General features: G+C 38.3%; 1 protein-coding gene across 1 annotated transcript in view; it reads right to left on the reverse strand.

The window, feature by feature from the left end:
• The window catches only part of LOC149777532 (uncharacterized), a 7,451-nt gene extending 6,587 nt beyond the window's left edge, over positions 1 to 864 (reverse strand). Inside the window, exon 1 of the mRNA XM_089942124.1 lies at positions 1 to 864. This exon is cut by the window's left edge and continues 6,587 nt beyond it. Coding sequence (XP_089798250.1) covers positions 1 to 406 — 406 coding nt within the window. The 5' untranslated portion in view covers positions 407 to 864.
• Positions 865 to 22,124: the final 21,260 nt, after the last annotated feature.

Below are 22,124 nucleotides of genomic sequence, written 5' to 3' on the forward strand. Positions count from 1 at the left end.
TTACAAAAGACGCGGCAGTTTCAGGACTGTCAAATCTATATACATGAGCATGAACGTATCTTTTGGTGCGTGGTACATACCCTAGATATATGCAAGCCACAATATCGTCTGGCCGTCGTTCTGGAGTTTCTGCCTGAATGCAGTACGTAATGTCCCTTGTTGGAATCATGGGAAATTGAATCTTCTTGATCTTCTTCGATTTTTTCTTCTCCTCTTGCATTTCCTGTGAAATGCGCAGTTCTCTCTTATTGACCTGTATAGTCAATTTTGGCGCATACTTCCATTTTCCCTGTTTCTTTTTCAAGTCGTGAATAACAGGATCCGTGTATTTCGTTCCACGTATTCCCTTACATTCCACCCATCCTAGAAACTGGACATAGAATTGCTGCTTTTTGCTGCCGAGCATGATGATTAATTCATAAATGTTGACGTCTACAGGTTACCAAATTACAGACGAGACTATCCAAAAATATATTTCTCTCTCGGAGACTAAATCTGTCAGAAGTTGTGTTCTTTCTCACCAGATGAACGAAATTCACAAAGTTTGGAAAACGTATGGTTTGTATCCTCAAAGCGCCGTGACAGGTAAAAACGTTTAGGAAGTGCGCTGAGGTTGTCTATGAGGTTAACATGTCGCCCGCTTTGCTCCTTACCTGTACTGTGTGAGCTTATTATGTACGACGTGCTATGATATACAACTAACTACATGATTCGCTGTGCTAGTTCAATCCGCCAGGTAACAAAAGCTTATATACTGTGTCTCAACACCTCAGTGCTTCCCTAACCCATAGACACTTTCTGAACAGTGCATTTACCTAGCCGAGTCTCGGTCATAATCCAGTCTAAATCAATAATATTGTTTCATATTGATTGTCTCCTTTGTTTTCCACTGTCACCTATACCAGATTATAATTATCAATTACGTATTTACAATCATTCATCTCGGAGTACACAACAGGTGCTGTCTCCCTTATTATTTCGTAATAGCGTTTAATGTGACAGTTGACGCGCATCGAGTTAAAATGTGATGTATACTTGACATCAAAAACACACAATATTCCATTTTTTCTCTCTAATTATATTTAGTAGCATATGTTTTATAGGCTTTGACACAAATAATTTCAAATGAAGTTAAAATGTGCTAGGAAGGACAAACTATTGGCGTCATTTTATGTCGGTTTTCATTCCCTCAACGTGTCAGTGCTTATTACGTAACATGATATTTTTAAACAACAATCTTGAAGTCTGTGTTCATAGCATTTTTGAAAAATATTAAATACACATTAACCCAAATGTAACACATCACTAGCAATATATGTGATTGTTGTTGTTACTTTGGGTTTAATGTCATTTCTCAGGGTAAGACAGGCTATATATAGTGGCCAGTATAACTGGGTGAGGAAAGAACATATAACTAACTTTCATTTGGAATCACCTTTGACGTTTAAGTTATCAGGTTGTCGATTTTAGTGGAATATGCACTTATAATCTTGAAACGATTCTCATTTCATGCGATCTACAGATTTTCTCAAACGTGAAACTTACGGAACACCTGCAAGGTTGAAGGATGAGCTTGTATTATCAATACTATTTAAAACAAAATCTTAACAATGGAAATATATTATTCTGTGAGAAATGGACCTCAGGATGTACGACTAAGATAGTGATACATTCTGTGAGGTTTTCCCTCACACTGTAAAATACCATCGGTGTGACCGCAGCGATTCCCTCCTCCATCCCCGGTACTAACGCAATTAGTGTTTGGTGTTTTTACCACTGTTGATGATTATGTTACACGTCAGCGCTACTACTACTACAACTACTATTGATCTTACTATTCAGCTGTACTATAATTGCTGCTGTTATTACTACCCCAAAAATGACGTAAAACTGATAGTTAAAATAAGTTTCCTTAAAGATGGAAGGATAATAAATGGCAGTTTGTCGTTAATAAAAACAAAACCATCAAACCAAAATCTAGTCAATAATGCAAAACGTTACGGATCACAGTTTATGACTGTGCACTGATTTAGTAATTTATTCCATATTTACTTGGAATTTTATCCTGATTCAGGCCTATTTTAACATTTTTGTTTCTCAGTAAGTCGTCTTTTGTTGAAAGTAAAAGAAATAAAATATTTCAAGATGATAATAGCCGCATTTTATAAACTACTTTAGACTTGTTGACACAAATAAAGACACCTGCTGAGCAAGTTAACGAGGTGAAAAGTAATTCCCTGAAGCAATTTTGATGTCAGAATATAAACAATTTTGTTCAACAGTCCTATCCAGGTGACATTTGCAGTGTTTTCAGATACAATTCGTTTATCACAAATGACAATCACAGAGGCACATACTTGTGTTTCTAAGACAGTATCACGTTTTTGGTGGCGAGCCTCGTACTGAACAATAAATCATTGATTGCATAGGCCTTTGAGTAGTATATTCATCGTTATGTATGAAAACACTGATAAGAATTCAGATAACAATGTAAACAACGTACGCAGACAAGTGACAATATGTGCCGTGTATATACGTATTGCTGTCCATATGTATGTATGTATGTATGTATGTCTGCATGCATGCATGTATGTATGTACGTATGTATGTAGGTAGGTAGGTAGGTAGGTATGTGTGTTTGGATGGATGGATGGATGGATGTATCTAATTAGAAATAACCTGTCTTTTTTAATCATGTTAAATTCACCGCGCAAGCAATGACTCCGATAACACAAATATTATCGCATATCTGATATTGCTTTATTTATAAAAGCCGCAGAGAAAAGTTCCAACTTGAAAACGTATAATTTACATTTCGAATAACTCAGTATTTCGCAACCATCGTAAATTAACACAAGTACAGCTGAGTTCTGCTTCGCATCGCTTCTCATTGCAAACATGGGATTTCTGAAAGCGGAAAATGTGGATATTGGTACAGTTTGGATCAACCTTTGAGTGAAACAAGTATGGTTCAATCAGAGAGTGAAACAGAGACAAAAGTTTCGAAATATCTAATTTCCACTGAGGTCAAACTCTGTTCACGCATAATGCTGGTGATAATATATTCATACAGTATATTACAATACTGCATGGAAGAGTGACTCCTGCGTTCTTTAACATATACATTATGTCCTCATTAATATGAAATAAGTTCGGGTAATTTAACAATTGTGAGTTGCAAGAATTTTATGTAAACTTTTGATGTTTTTAAGAAACATTTTCTTACGTTTGTCGTGTGTGCATTCTTGTTTAAATATTTATAACCTGTTTTCCTCAGACGCTGAATTCCGTGTTTGTGTAATGGAGGTGTACAATCGCATATATATTCCCCTTTACGTGTATACTTGCTTGTTATCTTGTTTATGCGCTTGCGTGTCAGTGTTTATTCTTTTTTTTTGCTTTTGATTATTCATAATTCATCATTAGATGCCGTTGCGTGTTCTCGAACTTCAGGGTATGCCATTTGGAGTAGACTGTTTTTATTACAAATTAACATGTGAGCTGTGAAACCGATGTTAAGAAAGTGATATCATTTTTTAAAAATAATCTGATTACAGATGATTTTGGAAATTAAAACTCTAGTTTTAGCATTTTGTTCTAACGGTTTCAATACCAGATTAATTAAAGTGTTTCAATTTGCACTTGCCGTAATCCGTTATTAATTGATCACAGGTGCAAACTGTTGTATCAATATTTTTTTTGCCGTAAAATTGCTTGCTTTTGCCTATGGATTTAAGGCTAAAATAAAGTTATTATTGTTATTATTATTATTATTATTATTGGAAAAAATATTTATAGGCAAAGTTTAAAAATATAAGTTTTTCATTTTGTATGTGGTTATGATTTAGCTCCCTCGTATTTAACAGGAGCTGGTAATTAAATAAAAAAAGTTTTCAATTCATCAAGCTAGCCTTCAGCCCAACTAAATATTCAGAACCTCTATAATATCTCTCTGTGAAACCATACTGAAAGCTGTTTCTTTCCGTGCATATATTAAATTGTAATATTGTAATTGTAATGTAATAAAATTGTAATAATAATCGTCTAATCAGAATGGCATGCTCATACATGTCATCCCCTTGAGATGAAAATCTGCATGCCAGACCAAAAAAAAACTTACAAAGACCAAACAAAAACATTACACGAAACAATGTACTCATACATTATATAAGACCAACAAATTAAAACAACAAATGGCATACACGAACTAATTTTAGTCACGTTTACATAATTATTTACATCTATGAAACTGTTTTTACTTTATTCTTTTGATTTTGGGTATGTTGTAACACACACACACATTATTATATGCAACACATGCACCCTTTGTACTTTTCAAAGTGTAATATGGGTTTTTAAAGTCTATGTAGCAGGTGTCAATGTTTTACACCGTAAAGTGATGTTAGTGTGTCTGCATTCAGGGACTTCCTACAATCTGCGTGTATTTTTATTTTTCATCATAGAAAAAGATCTCTCACAGTCTGCATTGCTGTGAGACAAGGTAAATAGTCGCTGAATAACTACTGTCAGATTTGGGTAGTGGATGCCTCCAGTTCTAAATATCTGGCTGATAATAGCCAGTAGCTACAAAAACTCCTTTTCTGGCCATCTTCTGTTAATATAGGCACACACTAACCACAGGAGTCTGACGTTTTAAAGTACGACGAAATCTCTGACAACAAAAAAATCACCTTATCTGTACCATAAATTTCATCGTACTTTATTGATAAAACATCAGACTCCTGTGCTCAAACTCATCTTTAAGCGTTCATGATCCCGGTGTGGAGCAACTAAAAAACGAAAGTGTCGCTACTAGTGAACAAATAGATATGTGTGATATTAACTTTCTGGGATGTACCATCGTCTCATTATTACATATATATATATCCACCCCAAACCCTAAGATATTACGACAAGAGCTTTCCAAAACTTGAAATATAAAAATGAAAAAAATCGCTAAATTAGCAGTCCAGAAGTATATACCTCATACGCTGGTGATCAGTTCTATTAAAATTGTCTATCTGGTGTTTGAAAAGTTATGAATTTGATATATGGTGTTCAAATTTTGGTTAAAGAGTCGATATAAATTTGCTGTGTAACATATTTTCGAGCCAAGAGAATGACGTCACTAAGTATCTTTTTTACTTCCGTCATGCCGGCAATGCATCTTCCTATTTGGATTATACGTGGACCCACTTAATTCAAAACTCTATTTCAGGCAACGCGTAGCAGCTAAAATTTTCCAAAATATCTTAAAAATTGGTTAAATATATGTGTAGGGCGCGTATTTGGCAAAATAAACGGATAAAATGCAATTTAAATATTTCGTGGTGCCTTTTCTTACCTTAAAAAACGCGCTAAAATTAAAATAATGCCAGATACGCAAAAATGTGGGGTTTTACTTGGCATAAAAATCAATACATGTAATTCTATGCAAGACGTTATCAGTTTAACATAGGGTATGGTGCAACAAAAAAAAAAAAGACCTGTTTTGATCTCCGAGCCTAATGTTAATTTTCCAAAGCATATTATAGTTATCCCCACGTTCATCGCGCAGAGCTAAAACAGATTCTGGATCGTGCTCGATTTTAAAAAAAATACGCCCAGACTCCCGGGATAAAAAATATTGTAAAATTTTATTTCTAAAAACGTTAATTGTTATAAGAAATAAAAACTTACAAAACGTTTGTACTGCTGTACACTGACACAAATTTAAAAAAAAAAAACCTACAAATTACGGGTAACCTGTAGAAGTTGACACGAATTCATACTGGCTTACGTTCTTGGGGGTCTCACTCAAGATGTTTCCTTTCCCAAGGCGCCCTATCCCCAATTCAGTGTCTACTCTAGAACGCAAGATTACGGTATTCAATTTCGAAAAATGAATGCCTGCGCAAAAACCTCCCATCATATTTTCGAACGCTATCTTTATTTCTTCATTAAATGTCTCCTATGTTCAGCCCCCCCCCCCCTCTCCGCCTCTTTTATCATAAGGAGGATGTTGGGGACAAACTTATCCCATAAATTTTCCTTGGAGGTTCAGTGGCCTTCTTGTGTTGCTGTAATATAAAGACACGCAACTAACCAATGTCACAAAACGGTGATCGAACTGAACCTCCATTCGCATGTCCTCTCTTCTTTCCCAGCGACGAATCCAGGAAAGATGGGGTGGGATGATTTGCATGTCCCCTCATCTTTCCCAGCGACGAATCGAGGAAAGATGGGGTGGGGTGATTTGCATGCCCCCTCTTCTTTCCAAGCGACGAATCCAGGAATGATGGGGTGAGGTGATTTTAGGCGTCAACTCCATTAGTTTGCTGTCATTAATTTATATGATCCTGTACGATCAGACGTATGTGCGTGTACCGTGATACGCAATACATCCCTCTACAGCATTCCAGAAACTCGAAACTTCGGGATATGATTGGGGTTGGTGTCTGTAGATATCGGTATTGAACCTTTGATCCATATCTTAGGGAAGTTGCAGGTAGATGGCGTACATCATATATTACATTTTAGTAACTTCAGAATTTTAAATTGTTGTGCAGCTCCTAATGTATGTCTGTAGATTGAGATTTGAACTTTTGAGATACACGAGAGTGGACTGAGATTTAAGCATTGGACTAAACATGAGAGAGGACTGAGACTTGAAAATTGGGATAAACATGAGATTGAACCGAGCCTTTAAACATTGGAGCAAATATGAGATTGGATTGAGACTTGAACATTGGAGTAAACATGAGATTGGATTGAGACTTGAACATTGGGGTAAAGATGAGATTGGATTGAGACTTGAACATTAGGGTAAACGTAAGATTTGACTAAGACTTGAACATTTGGGGTAAACATGAGATTAGTCGGAGACTTGAACATTGGGATATACACGTGATTGGCCTATATATGTGCTTATAACAGTCATAATTTAGATTTATTTCCCCCTCAGGATTCGAAGTTGTCCTATGGCCAAAACTTGGTAACTCCTCACATCCCCATATCCTATGAGTATACCATATATAAATATGGGCATGAAAAGAAGAACTGAGAAGACTTTCCAACGCACATTTATCCCCGGTTTATAATTAATTCCCAGAGACACAGACTGAAAAGCTTGGAAAGCAGCTTGGTACATGTTTTACGATCAGTCAACTTTTCATGCTTTTGATTTTAGGGATGTAAAACATTCATATAATTTCAACAGATGTAAACAATATTCAATTGGATGATATGTTTCTTGTATTATTTTAACTGTCACAATGCGAAACATTCAGTCAATTTCAACCGTCGCCAAAAATGTTCATGTAATTGTATATTTTCTTGTTTTATGTTCTTTTGCTTGTTTTCTTTTATTTTCGCGTTACGTTTGCAGAATGAACATATATTGCTTACAGCAACTACATTATATGGAAGGATGGTATTGACAAACAATATATATAAAGATTGTGACAACCCCTCACACACACACACACACACACACACACACACCATGGCCAGACCGGATCCGTGAATTTTCTTCAATCATTTCGCATCTACACCAACAGAAGAAAACGATATTTGGTTTGCGTCCTGTTTAACCGTATATTTGTGTAAAATAAAGTATTTTTGGCCTATCAGATAATGTAACTGACAATACATACTTATGCTTTTATTTAGAAGTGAGATATTTTACATACTTTTCCAACTTTCAATCTGGATGCAGAAATTCGGATGAAAATTAGGACTATACGACTCATAATTGTACCCGTTACTTAAATCTCTTAATTCGGACAATAACGAAACAGTAGGCCTACAATTTACGTAAGCTTATACTACAAATAATATATGTTAAAAATGTTTTAACTTAACTCAGAGATGTGTTCGCAGGTTCTGAAAAAATGTTGATTTCCTAATAACTATTTTACTACCTAAATTCGATCTTTTCCACCGTCGGAACAGTATTTATTATTATTCATATTATTCATATTATTATTATTATTATTATTATTATTATTATTATTTACTTTTATTTATTTATTGATTTATTTATTGCAAAATTAGGTGTGTCAGATTGAGCAGAGTGACGATGAACGTTTTAGGTTTTTGGTACTGACATAGGTCAGCTCCTTCTATACGCAATGACGTTTTATACATGCGAAGCCATGAATTGTGAAAGTTACCAATACGAGTCCATGCAAGAGGACAGTCACGTGGAGCAAAAGACTGTTGACCTAAATCAGTGGCCAATAAAACAGCTATTATCACTCTACTATGTATATACATCTTTGAGATTGTGACAAGTGCATTTGCATGACCACGTGCGTTAGACACGAGTGTGGACATGAATTACTGACACAATCTTTTGAACATAGTAAAGTGTGAATTCTACTAGACCGATCAATATTTGCATAGGCAAGCCAGATCTCTTTGTTCGTTGTTAGCACTAGTGAAGCTGGCTGTTGTACGAAATGATTATTTAATTTTTGTTTCTCGTGTCGATTTTAAAATGAAAACAACTTAATCAAGAAATATAAAATTTTCGGCGTGCCCTCCAATCTCAAAGCTAATTGAACAGTTCTTGTCCTTACGTAACTTGCTAAATCAAAAGCCTATCAAATTTTTTAGGCCGTTGAAAGCGCTAATAAATAATTAGGAGGTAAAAAAGTATATGCATGCTTACTGTGAATGTATACCCATATTATAAGTCGTGAAATAATAATTTAAAAAAAAAATAACATTTTTCTTTATAGCCGAGAAGACGTTGATACCTAAGATGGTTGTAAATGAAAATTAAAAGTTTATTTGATGATGTAAGGTTGATATAAATCACAAGTACAGGTCCCACTACACTACTTACCCAATCTTTAACATGTACTTAGCTTCATTTATCTCTGGGCTTTTGAGTATGTCGCTTGGCACGATAAGGACTAATCTATGGTTGTATTCAAATCCCTATAACTGATATGGACTGCACACATTAGATTGACCGTGAAAATAATAGCACGATTACATATTCAAATTCCTTCACGAGCCCAAGGAACTGAAAATTCGCGCATGTTCTAATACAAACAAAACCGTATTGCATCTGTTATTGATAACTAGATTGCTGCATGTGTTCCTGAATACAACCGACTGAGGTTGCTACAAACGCAAAGCAATTACAAGTACCCGAGTTTAAGCTTCACAAATGTCATGGTGATTTAAAACGTTATTGGGCAATTATTCCAACTGAATACGTGGCAGTTAAAGACCTGTAGAAACGTTTTTCGAAGATGAATCCAGGATTCCTGTCGAAGTGATAACACATATACACCTCTGGAGTTAAAGCAAATATTGTTGTCGTTGTGCATTTGAGGATGCCGCTTAATAGTTAAACATCACAAATGGATGTGCGTAAGACCACAACCGTATGGTTTTATGGCGATCCGTTTATAACTTTAAACCACAAAGACACAGCGGTTATTAATAACAAAATCGACACAAGCTTTATAAAGATTCTCGAAAAGTTGGAAAAATTGATCTATACAATATCTGGATGGACTCTTGAAAGATGTTTACTAGCTGAAGTGAATATATCCCCGTACAAACCTATTCACTGGTTGAGTCAAATACCAACATCAAAGTATCTTCCACTACGGTCAGTGATACAAGTAGAAAAAGATGACATAAATAGACCTTACATCCCGGAAGTGATAATAAAGATAAGTCGCAGAAACGTTCCAGTAACGGAGAGGTCGTCGGGCAACGAAACAGAGGCAGCGCAATTTGCGGAATACGATCCATGCGGATTTGATCACACTGAACGGAGACGTGGCGGGCAAGCTTGGCCACCAAAGTTATATCGTTGCAATAATTCAGTTGAGGTGTACTATCCAACACCGACTTTTAATTATTATTCAACACACATCCTACAATTCAACATCCACTTTTTGATTACTATCCAACAACATGTGGGAGTGATGAAGACCCCATATACTTACTAACCAATAAAAATTTAGGTGAGCTTTACAGACATTAAACATACATGCGCACACACGTGGTAAGAATCCGTGCTGCTGCTCACAAATTTGTTATTGCAGTACAAATCCACCTCGCTGAATCGTTCACGGAATCTCCTCTGGTATTGGCGCCTACATAGGTGTTGTCCATTTTGAGAACTTTTAATTTTAGATACAAGTGACTGTTATTTAAACTGATATAATCCTTGGTGCGTTCTTTGATTTCAAACTTGAAAGGGGCTGGTGTAGTCACAGACAACACAGGGTGGAATTCTACCATTGTGATTCTTGTATTCTCATCATGGTTAGTTGTATGGCAAACAGGTCTAGTTCCGATTTGAAACATTCCCTAGAATAACGGCGCATCCTTGCTGCTTTGGTAGTGATAGTACAAGTAACTGCTGATGCTGCTGACATCTCAGTGGCGGCCGGCGTGGTTATGGTGATGGAAGGTTTAGAAATCTTGACACGGGAATCTCTTTGTCTTTCGTTCAGTCAAAGAAGTCTAATGCATTTGCTTAAGATACTTTAAATCCGCCAAAATGTATAATATCACAAACAGTGTGTTGCTTTCACTCCCTTCGTTATGTCGTTCACACTTCAAAGTTTGTCCATTCTCTTCTTCATCTCGTTCTCTTAACATGCTCTGTGATTTTTTCTTCTGTCACTTTCTGACATCATCCACCAAAGGTAACGATGGTAAAGGAGGTAAACATTCTTTCTGGAAGAAGAATACTGATCACTACTGCATTAGTCGTTGTAGTACTATCACTCTGAGTACAAGAGGTATCCACACTGGCAGGCGCACCCCACTACATTGTCTTCGTTGGTTCGACCATAAGCATGGTACTTATACCGGGCCGCATTGATAAACCGCACGAACGCTGGCGAGTATATATATATATATATATATATATATATATATATATATATATATATATATATATATATATATATATATATATATATATATATGTATATATATATATATATATATATATATCATCATCATCATCATCATCATCATCATCATCGTCATCACGTGTCAGCTTTCTTCTGACTGTAAGAGACCCCACACTCTGACTGAATTGTGTAACTCGAACTTGTACTGGTGAAACATTTCAATCCATCTTTTTAACCCAACTACCAAGTCTATGTGAAGTCATCATGGACCATCGCCATGGTAACGGACACAGTGATATGGAAAAACTAAACTGCACGTGGAGAGGTTGTTGTTGTTGTTGTCGTTGTGGGGTTTAACGCCATATTTCAGCACACGATAGACTATGCATGGCGGCCAGTATCAATGGTGGAGGAAGAACCCGGGAAAACCCCGGGAAGAACCACCGACCCACGAGAAGCTACTGGCAAGCTTTCTCACATACCCACGTTAGCCGAATCCTAGACTCGAACCCACGCAGACAGAGGTGAGATGGCAATGATCCGTAACGGAGAACGCTTTAGACCACTCGGCCACTCGGGGCCCCTCGTGGAGAGGTAAGGGTGTCAGAAGAGGGTCTTACTGTATGTACCCATAATGAGAAGAAATTTGAGGGGAAGAAGACCGGTGAAGCGTGTGTCATATGTTAACTACTTTGGGTTGACAGCTCCAATGGCACTTTTCAGGGTCACACCGATCTCTTGAAAAGAGGTATATTAATCTTAATTTGCCATGTGTGTGTGTGTGTGTGTGTGTGTGTGTGTGTGTGTGTGTGTTATTGACAACCTAAAACTATAAAGTCCCATTTATCTATTTCGCTTGTGTTATCGTGTGTTTGTATGTAGCGGCATATTAATGTCTATAAACACTACCTTATTGTATATGTGTCTGCGTGTCTGTGAGTGAGTGAGAGTGATACTATGTTTTTGTATGTAAGGGTACATTAGTGTTTCTATAAAAATTGTTTTCCCGTTCTCTTGTGATAGTATGTTTGTATGGTTGTACAAAAGAATGTGTCGAAAAATAATTATTCCCTTTTATTGGTGTGTGTGTGTGTGTGTGTGTGTGCACAGTATATTTCATGTGCTTGAATAGTAAATAAAAACTTTGACATTACATTTTCTTTCACCATTTTCATATTACAATTCCCAGTTGGACCCCATAAAAACGTTCGACCCTATGATACCATTCCCATATTAAACTTTTGTGTGCCTATGAAATTTAATTTGACCCCGAGTGTCTTCCGCGTGTTAATTAATGGCATATGTATGCCTATATAATATCATATAACCCAAAATGTGCCCCCACCCCCATGTTAATCCCATATGATCCCCAAGCGGTAGATACATCTATCAGTCTTCGATATAATCTCGCAAAATCCCAAAATAATGATGCACATAGAGAAATGATGTGTATCTAGAGTTTGGGGTAAGGTACAAGTCTGCTGACTCAGAAATTTCAGTACAATATTTCGTACCTCGACCCCACCCACCTCCATCCCCGCCTCATATACACGTAATGAATTTACGTCTCAAAGATCAAGTTCATAAGGAAAAATATAGAGCTTTTTTAATTATTGACCATGGAAGACATATTTGACGTCACATCAACTCTGTTGGTACCCACTTAAAACGCATTGATCTCAGAATGTTCTCAAACTGCTGCTAGAGGAATATTCGAGCACAATTTGGATTAAAGAAATTCCGATCCTTTGCAAGAAGTAGAAAATATCCCTTCAACGTGCTCGCTAAGCAATCCACGCCATTGCTATCGATGCCATCCTTAATACACACTTGAGCATGTCAAAAAACACTGATGATCAACCCTACAGAGCTTCATCAAATACGACTCAGCTGTTCCCGAAAGGAAGGGTAAACAACTAGTTGTTTTATTTCGTTTCATCTTCTGTTTTATTTGTTTGCCATGAAATCTATATTGATGCTTGGGACCTGAGTTTGTTAGAATATGACCCAAGGAAAATCAGTAACAAGTCTGATTTAATTTGGACTAGGAGTTCTTGACAAGAAGTCTTAAATAGGGTTCCCATTTGGTTGTTATAGACACCACACCGCTGTTAAGGAAGCCTCTCTGGATATAAATTGGTAGAGCATGTGCTGAGGTACATTGCTACCAATACTGATTTAAACTGACCCATCCATTTTGGAGAAAAAGTGGAAGCAAAATAGTTCTTGTCGAACAGATGACTGGCTTGGCGATGACTATTTCTCGAAGTATAGGTACATTCTCTGTATGTTTCCAAAAGTTTAAGAAATGGCATGTTTTATATAATAAAGAAGACCCCAAAGTAGAAAGAGGATACTGTATAGTTATGTATGGCAGTTATTAAATACTTAGTGACAAGCCATTAAAGAAGGATGGGCGCCCATTAACGTTTACATTTGAAATTACAGGTGCTTAAGTCAAGGTAACTGCCAAACCACGGTGCTGTTATATTCTCGTTATCACGTTCTATTTCATTTAAACCTTAACTGCAGTCAAAACTATATGAAGACGGTCATAGCGTTTCTGATTCGCACTCGTGCCCCGTTGAAACGGCCAGGTACAAAAGCCAAGTTTCGGGACAATGGTTCATTTTTCAATAAATAAGTCATTTTTACAAAGAACGCGATTTCCCTTCCAACCACCAACTGATAAAATCTAATCCATGCCTGGTGATGTTATTTTGTACTGCATGTTAATTGGGTTGTTTACTTTGAAATTTGTGAATGAAAATTTAGAACATTATAAATGGAACATTATGGTACTGTCTGCACCAAACGAAGAACGGGTACCGTTTAAAGAAAACTACAGAGCGTAAAACTGATGATAGACAAGCCCGCTTCGACAATCAGTGAATGTCGCAAAGGAACCGGTTAATGAAATGTGGCCTCAAATTAACCGTTTGAATGGGAAATGAATGTAAATTTCTGTCCCATGGGCCATCTACGTTAATGGACTGTTGAAACTGAGTTCGCTGATGAAGCTCGTGGACTTATCCCATCTTGTCATTCTTCTATTCAATGAAAATAACTTAAGCACTTTGACAGTACTATTGACAGCAATATTGCTCTATTCGTTTGAAGAGAGCCCCCACCCTCAAAAGCAACCGAAATTATCATTTTTGAGATGATCAATTGTGCTTCTATTATATTTTGCTGGCTATAACAGCATTAAAAAAATATAGATCGTATTCCCATTCCACACTGAGGCAACCGACTCAAGCTGGCCTAGGCGGGTATCGAACCCGAAACGCTAAATTACAAATCTGACGCTTTACCAATTGAGCTACCTCGACTCCCATAATAATTTGAAATTCTGTATATTTTCCCGGCCAGCCCATAGGTATATAATTTTACAGTGGATGGGAGACCTACATATCATTTTCGTACTACCATCGGCTTGAACATATCCTGTAATAAGGCATATAAAGATGAAACCTTGTTTTGTATTGGTATGGTAACAACTTCGTGCACGGGAAATTGCTAGAACACTTTCTATTTTACTGGAAAATCGTAAGAAACAAAGATGCAGTTCGTGCTTCAGAAACATTTTAAATCTCAGATTTCTAAATCTCTGTTCGACACATTCACCTGAAACTGGCTAGAATGCATCATCACACCACTGCGCGTTACCTTATGTGATAAAACATTTTCGAGAACAATATGCGTTCCTGTACAAGCCTAGATACGAGGGTGTGGCGGGTGGGGTTGCGATGTATATGAAAATTCAAATTATACATGGATATAATGTTATGTATGCACCAGATACTACATAAGATATGCAGGATATACAGGATTTAACACAACGACTCAGTTAAAATGAAATGAATAAAAAGAGTTGGATAATTTGTAAATTTTACAAACCAATTTACAAATTTTATTTCAAATGAACAGCGTGGCCAAAAATGCACCGAATAATTGGACGCCATCCACATTAGTGGGCTGAAAACTGAAAATCGTTCCGTAATGAATAAATACTACTCTAAATGTGTAACATCGAAAACATGAAGGTCTATAAAAGAGTGTAAATAGCGAATCATCTCAGCCCAATCTTGTCCTTTGGTCTGATGCACGAATTTGAGACCAGCTCCAAACAAGACGCGTGTATACCAATAACTACTTTGTGTTAATACAAAATAATACAGTAAAGAATCTGAGTCATTAAATGAGTCATTATTAATCCTTCTGTCCATCACTACAAGTAAGGTTCATTTCTTAGCCACCAAGTGATCACTACAGTAGCTATATCTTTCAAGCTCACGAGGTCTTGATGAATATTATTCTACTCGTGGGTGGTGGGGGGTTCCATAAAAACGACAGGTAGTTCCTATATAGATAGCGTCTTAACTGTGTTCGTTTTACGTGAAGACTTGATAAAAAAGAATACGGTTTGTTAGGTTTCAACCCTCCCACACACCCGTTTTTCTTCTTGATGACAGGCTGCGATAAAAATTATGCACAGCTGGTGTACTTAAAACGACATCGGGATTGGGCGCTGAACAATCATTGAAACCTATTTACTGACACATTCATTTATGCATGACCTCGATAAAATCTAAATTGATATAGTATTATCACACCATCCCGTTTTGTTTTTGTAAACACCCCTCCCCCCACGCTTTAAAAAACAGAAGGCAACAAGGATATAAAAAATGCACAAAACTTAGTCTTTTCACTTATTGGTTTATACGTTTCTAGCCTGAATGTCGCCACGGGGTCCCAAAACTGTCAACTTGTTGACATTTTGAATCAAAAGCGAGTTTTTTTTAGCAACACAGTCGCCATATTTGCTTCAGCCGGTCTACACTTTCAAGCAACATAGGTGATGTAGTTCACTTTCTTTAAAAATCTCAATAAATCCGTAAATTCTGGATTTACATATCTCTGAATACAGATATACAAGAGTACCTCCTAGTTATTTGTTCAATTTGTTTTAGAAATATATATAACTAGACGTTGCAAATTTTGAACGCAAACGACAGTTTTTACTTCTATAAACTTGAAATGAACAGCGAGCAGTCTGTTTCATTTTTACATCAACAGATCTTCCGTTTGCGTCGAAACGCCAATAATTCAACAGTGTTAAGGACCCATTGGCGACAGTCAGAATAGGAACTATAAACCAATGAATGAAATCCCTACGTTTTGTGCATTTTTTTAAAAAAATATTCTTTATGCTTTTCGTTTTTAAAATCGATAAGTGCGTATGGGAGAATAATCGAATACTATGTCCGTTTTCCAGTAAGGCATATTATGACTGAACATTCAAAACGTCTGATTATTATTGAATGGAACGAAAATTTACGAAACGCATATAGCAGAATGGGTACGTGTTCATCAAACCCTAATTATTTATAAGCATTTTTCAAGGTACTCCTATGCCAGAAACATATACTCTCAGTTTCCTGTGGTCTTTCTCACCCCGTGTAAGATATTCACCCAGAATACGATATTTTAAAGTTGTGATTCTTCCATCCAACATTAACTTTCCCAACACATAACACGGGGATGGAAACGTCAGAGGAACTCGGACTAGATAACGACAGGAACAGTATGGTATCAGATACTACAGTAATAATGATTCGGTCTTGTTCTTGAGCAATAGTCGTACAATCTGTCTGACAGGATAAGTAGAAAATCTTGTCGCCATATGATTTGTCGTACGTCGTTAAATTTCACCCCTTCTCGGGCCCCGTGTTTCAGCATTCCCGGCGAAGGTGTGGATTACAAGTATGTAAACTATTTTTCAATAGCTTCTATCCCGTCGTAAATAGTTCACATGATATAATTGCCAATCGTACCGTATATGTCCGTTAAGAGTATGCAAGATTGTACCGACAAGGCTAAATCGACTAAATGCACGAAAGTTTTGCACGACTGTGTAAAATAAAATATGTTGATATGTTAAATATATCATCTATATATACATGTAGTCAGCATTTAATCTATTTGGCAAATAATACAAATATTGCTGAAAATGATGCGAGGAATGTCATATTTTGAGTCAGGAGGATAGTATTTTTGGAGATTGACAGTCCCAAAAATGCGTACCCGAACGCGCGTGCGCGTGTATGTGAGAGAGAGAGAGAGAGAGAGAGAGAGAGAGAGAGTCTTTGAGAGGAGACTCATTGAATCCGCCAGTTTGGATTGCTTCTGTCATTGAAATATGGGTTGACATCTTAAGAAGTGGGAATATAACAATTTCATATTTATTATCGATTAAGGTTAACTCCTTAGTAGTGAAGTGGGATACTTTACGGACAATGGAAATTCCAGTCAAAACACCCCTGGGACACTTTACGGACAATGGAAATTTAACATGGCGAAAAATCGTGGGAACATATACGGACAAGGGGAATTAACATGGGAATAAATCGTGGGACACTTTACGGACAAGGGGAATTTAACATGGGAATAAATCGTGGGACAATCTACGGACAAGGGGAATTTAACATGGGAATAAATCGTGGGACAATCTACGGACAAGGGGAATTTAACATGGGATTTTTTTTTAAAATTTTTTTTAAAAAAGGGGTAGGCAATTCAAAGACTATCTCTTTTCGAGAAATATGGCTGGCCCTGAAAAGGGCCTTTGGTTTATGTTAATATGCCCTTAACATAAAGGGCATTTGCGACATCTTCTTGTCCTCAAACTTCGTCTTACAGCAGGGCCATACATCAGAGTCCTCTTGAGGCAACCTTGTCTCTCTATATAGACTCTTCTTATCCACAGGCTGCTGTTGGTCCTGTGGACAACGGTCCACTTGGATCGGACATACATGTGCATGTCCGTCCTGAACATCATTGTTGACACAAGGGTTGAAGATTCAACGTCTGTCCACATGTTGAGGCTCCGAGAATAGGTGAATCAATGCAGTGAACGGCGCTTATTTATAGGGACAGAAAGGATTGAAACGGATTGAGTTCATTCACCAATCCGAACACGCGTTACAGAATTCAGTCAGCTCGCATCCAATCCGAAGAGAGTAGTCTGTGACGTCACGTAGTCAATATAGATTCGCTAGCGCTTGTGTGCAGTCAATCTATGCGACAGTGATTCAACATGACGGAAACTCAGAAAACGATCCATTGGGGTGCACCATCAGGGGAGACTGCCCAAGGGAACTCGGACTTACTTTCAGAAGAGGTGAATTGGGATTTTGTGGATTTTCTCTCCTCGCAAGAATTTGTTCCGGAACCTTCGTTACCTTCTTCGTTACCGCAAGTGGAGAATTTTAGACAGAGACAAAAAGAAGAATTGGAGAAATTTATACAACGACAAAAGGAAGCGGAACAGGCTTTTCTCCTACAGCAACAGCAACAAGAAGAAGAGGTAAGAAAAAAACAACAGCAGCAACAGCAAGAAGAAGTAGCAGCAAAGAAACAAGAGGGTGAAAATCAAACGGTCACGGTACTGTTGGACATTTTAGCAGAGTTAAGAAGTCTGAAACAAATGTATCAGACTTCTTTATCACGACCGAAGAGAATACGACCTTCCCGAGCCAAACATGTCAACCCTGTGACTAAGCCTACCGTACCACCCTTAGTGATTTCAACCCAATCATTATCAACATTACGCAGTCCAGAAGTAGGCCTTGGACGTGGCAAAGGCATAAGGCAGTTAAAGTTGATTGCTTAAACTCACCCTTTCACCATGAAGAAAAAGGCCCTTTTCAGGGCCACCCACATTTCTCGAAAAGAAATACAATTTCAATTTGCCAATAACTCAAAAAAAAATAAACCCCACCCATGTTACCCTTATAGTACGTGTCTGTGTATGAGTGCGTGAGTGTAGCTTCTTATTTTAAAATCAAAACTCAAAGACTCTTACCTTATATCATTCATTTATTCTTTTCTCCATTTTTTACAATCCAATTCACAATTCACAACACAACACTTTAATAAAAAGTTCATTGATTTCTTCTTTTCTCCTTGTTTAGTCTCTCTGTTTTTTGAATTTCTTCACCGTCACACTCTTTTCCTCTTCTTCTTCCTCCTCGCTTTCTTCCCTTCTTCTTTTTTTCTCCTGTTTCTTTTTCTTCACCTGTCTTCTTTCTTCCTCAGAAGAATCCCTCTCTTCCTCTGAAGAATCCCTCTCTTCTTCTGAAGAATTCCTCTTTTCTTCTGACTCCTCTTGTTTCTTTTTTGGGCAATCTGGAGACCAATGTCCTTTTTCTTTACAATAATAACAGGTATCTTGACTTTTGTCTTTTTTATCCCCTGTTTTTTTTCTTTTTTGACGGTCTGGACACTCTGAAGACCAATGCCCTTTCTTCTGACAGATATAGCAAGTATCTTGACTTTTATCTCTAAAGGAAGGAGAGCAGTCCGTAGGCTGGTCTGAAGAGAATTTTCTAATGACCCCTCGCAAAGCTCTGACGAAACGTTCCATCTGGTTAGTCTCTTCCATCGTTGTGCTCGGCTTGAGAGTGAAATGAATAGTGAAAGGACAAGACACACACCCTTTTATATACGCTGGTCTGCTATGGCTATAAAGTAGTTTATGGTGTTTGAACTTGAGTCATTTGACTTTTTGCTTTCAAGATGAAACGATCCCATTCATTCGAGAAGAAAGAAGAAGAAAGTAAGAGGCAGAAACGTGATCTATCGCCTCGTACCAGGGCTGAAATCTTGGCACAAATTCATGCCAGTGATTTTGAAGAGGACATGAGTGAACCAGAATCCGAACCCTCTAAACCAAGTTCACCACCCTTAGTCAACCCTGAAAAGTACTATTCCATTCGAGAGACGGAAAAGCGCTCCTCTAGAAAATTTAGAACCACGGCTTACAAATACACGGTGAAGTTTAAAGATTTCAAGTCCGAAGTGCCGTTAGAGAAAGCAGAAGTGTTCATCACCGAGGTGTGGGATTCTTTGCTCACTGCACTCAAGCGACAATGTCAACCCAAAGAAGACGATCGCTTGAGACTTTCCATACAACACGACGGTTTGAAATCCCCTGTTTGGATCGAGTTTAGCACCCCTGCAGAATTGACTGCTTCCAAAGTCATGGACAAGATTCAACACGTACAACAATCCAATGATCAGTTTGACATCACCGATGGTAAAGCCACACTGGACATGACCCACGTCTCTCCTCCTCAAGGGACAGGACGCAAAAAGATGTTATTGGTGGACGACCTTCGCAACACCAAAAAGAGTCTCGTCCGAATTAACAACCCTCAAGACCAGATGTGTTTAGCCCGTGCCATCGTGGTGGGACGAACCTATGCCAACAAGAACGACACGGTAGAATGGAAAAGAACCTGGGACACTATTCAACGTTCCGACCGAGCCAAACAACGAAACGAAGCAGAACTCCTGTTACAACAAGCCGGACTGCCCAAAGACACACCCTGTGGCATTCCTGAGATGCAAAAATTGCAAGATGCCCTAGCTCCACGCTACACCTTGAAAGTGCACCCTCAAGAAATGCGCGGGCCTCTATTGTTTCGAGGCCAAGATTTTAAGGACGGAAAATACATTCATGTTTATCATCACGATGACCATTTCGATACCATTACCAGTATCACCGGATTCCTGGGATACGGTTATTACTGTGAGAAATGTGACTATGGTTATAATAATCGAGAGCAACACAAACATTGTGGATGGAAATGCTCAGGATGTTTGGCCTCTCCACCCTGTCTGAGCGAAGAACCAGTGCCTTGTTCCACTTGTCTGCGCACGTTTGTCAGCCCTACCTGTTACCAACAACATTTGAAAACACAAGGTTCACAGAAGAAATGTGCTTGTCAACTCCTGAGATTGTGCCCTACGTGTGGACAAGGCATACTTACCAACAATGCCAAGGCACACGTATGTCGAGGAAAGAAAAAATGTCACATTTGTCACCACATCGTGGACTTGGAACACCAATGTTACGTGCAAAAATACCAACCCCCACCAGAGAAAGAGGACGGTCACAAGAAGAAAGGCAATTTCATCTTTTTCGATTTCGAATGCATGCAAGAGACTGGCATTCACATCCCTAATTTCTGCGTGGCTCATCGAGCGTGCGAGAAGTGCATTCAAGAACCTATCTTCAGTCATTGCCCTCACTGCAGCAAGATTCCTGGAGGACGTGAAAAAATCTTTCGGGGACCGAACACGTTAGCCGATTTTGCCCAATGGGTCTTAGACCCCGTCGACAAGACGTGGAGCCAAGAGGACATCGAACGTTACGGAGATTGTCATCGTCATGCCACGGTGATGGCTCACAATTTTTCCGGATACGATGGACAGTTTCTTCTCAGATGCTATACGGAACAAGGCACCGAGCGTCCTAAAGTGACTTTGAACGGAGCCAAAATCATTTTCATGCAAGTGGGACAAGTACAGTTTAAAGATTCGATGAGTTACTTGGCCATGCCTTTGAGTCGAATGCCTAAAACGTTTGGAATGACAGAAATGGCTAAAGGGTACTTTCCACACTTTTTCAATACGGAAGCCAATCAACACGCCGTTCTACCCCATTTGCCTGAGGCTCACTATTACGACCCCGACAACATGCGTACCGAACAACGAGAAGCTTTCTACGCTTGGTACCAGGCTCACGCCTCGTACCCTTTCGACTTTCAGGAAGAAATGCTAAAGTATTGTCGTTCCGACGTGGACATTTTACGGCGTTGCTGTGGAAAATTTCGAGAACTGTTCATGGAACACGGAGGGGTGGATCCTTTGAAAGAAGCTTGCACCATTGCCAAAGCGTGTTCCCTAGTGTATCGACAACGATTCATGCCTGAAAACACCGTGGCTGTCATGAGTCCTCAAACGACCCACTTTGTCAAACGTCAATACTCGGTCAAAGCCCTACGTTGGTTACATTACTTGTGCGACAAGGAAGACAAGTGGATTCAGCATGCCCGCAACGGAGGGGGTGAAAAGACCATCGGAACGTATTCGGTCGATGGCTGGGACTTAGAAAACCCCAAGATCGTGTACGAGTTTAACGGTTGCTTATTTCACGGATGTCCCGTCTGTTACCCTGACCGTGGCACTAAAAATCAGTTTTTGCAACGAACCATGGAAGACTTGTACCAGGCCACTTGTCAGCGACGCCTAAAGTTAGAACAGGAAGGATACCAAGTGGTGGAAATGTGGGAACACGAGTACGATCACCGTATGAAAACCGATCCCGAGTTTAAACGCCTCGTGGAAAGTTACCAGTTCATGGACCCGCTGAACCCGAGGGATAGTTTGTACGGAGGAAGG

This window comes from Sinohyriopsis cumingii, chromosome 18, assembly GCF_028554795.1.
Source record: "Sinohyriopsis cumingii isolate HCF-2022 chromosome 18, ASM2855479v2, whole genome shotgun sequence".
Taxonomy (NCBI): Eukaryota; Metazoa; Mollusca; class Bivalvia; order Unionida; family Unionidae; genus Sinohyriopsis; species Sinohyriopsis cumingii.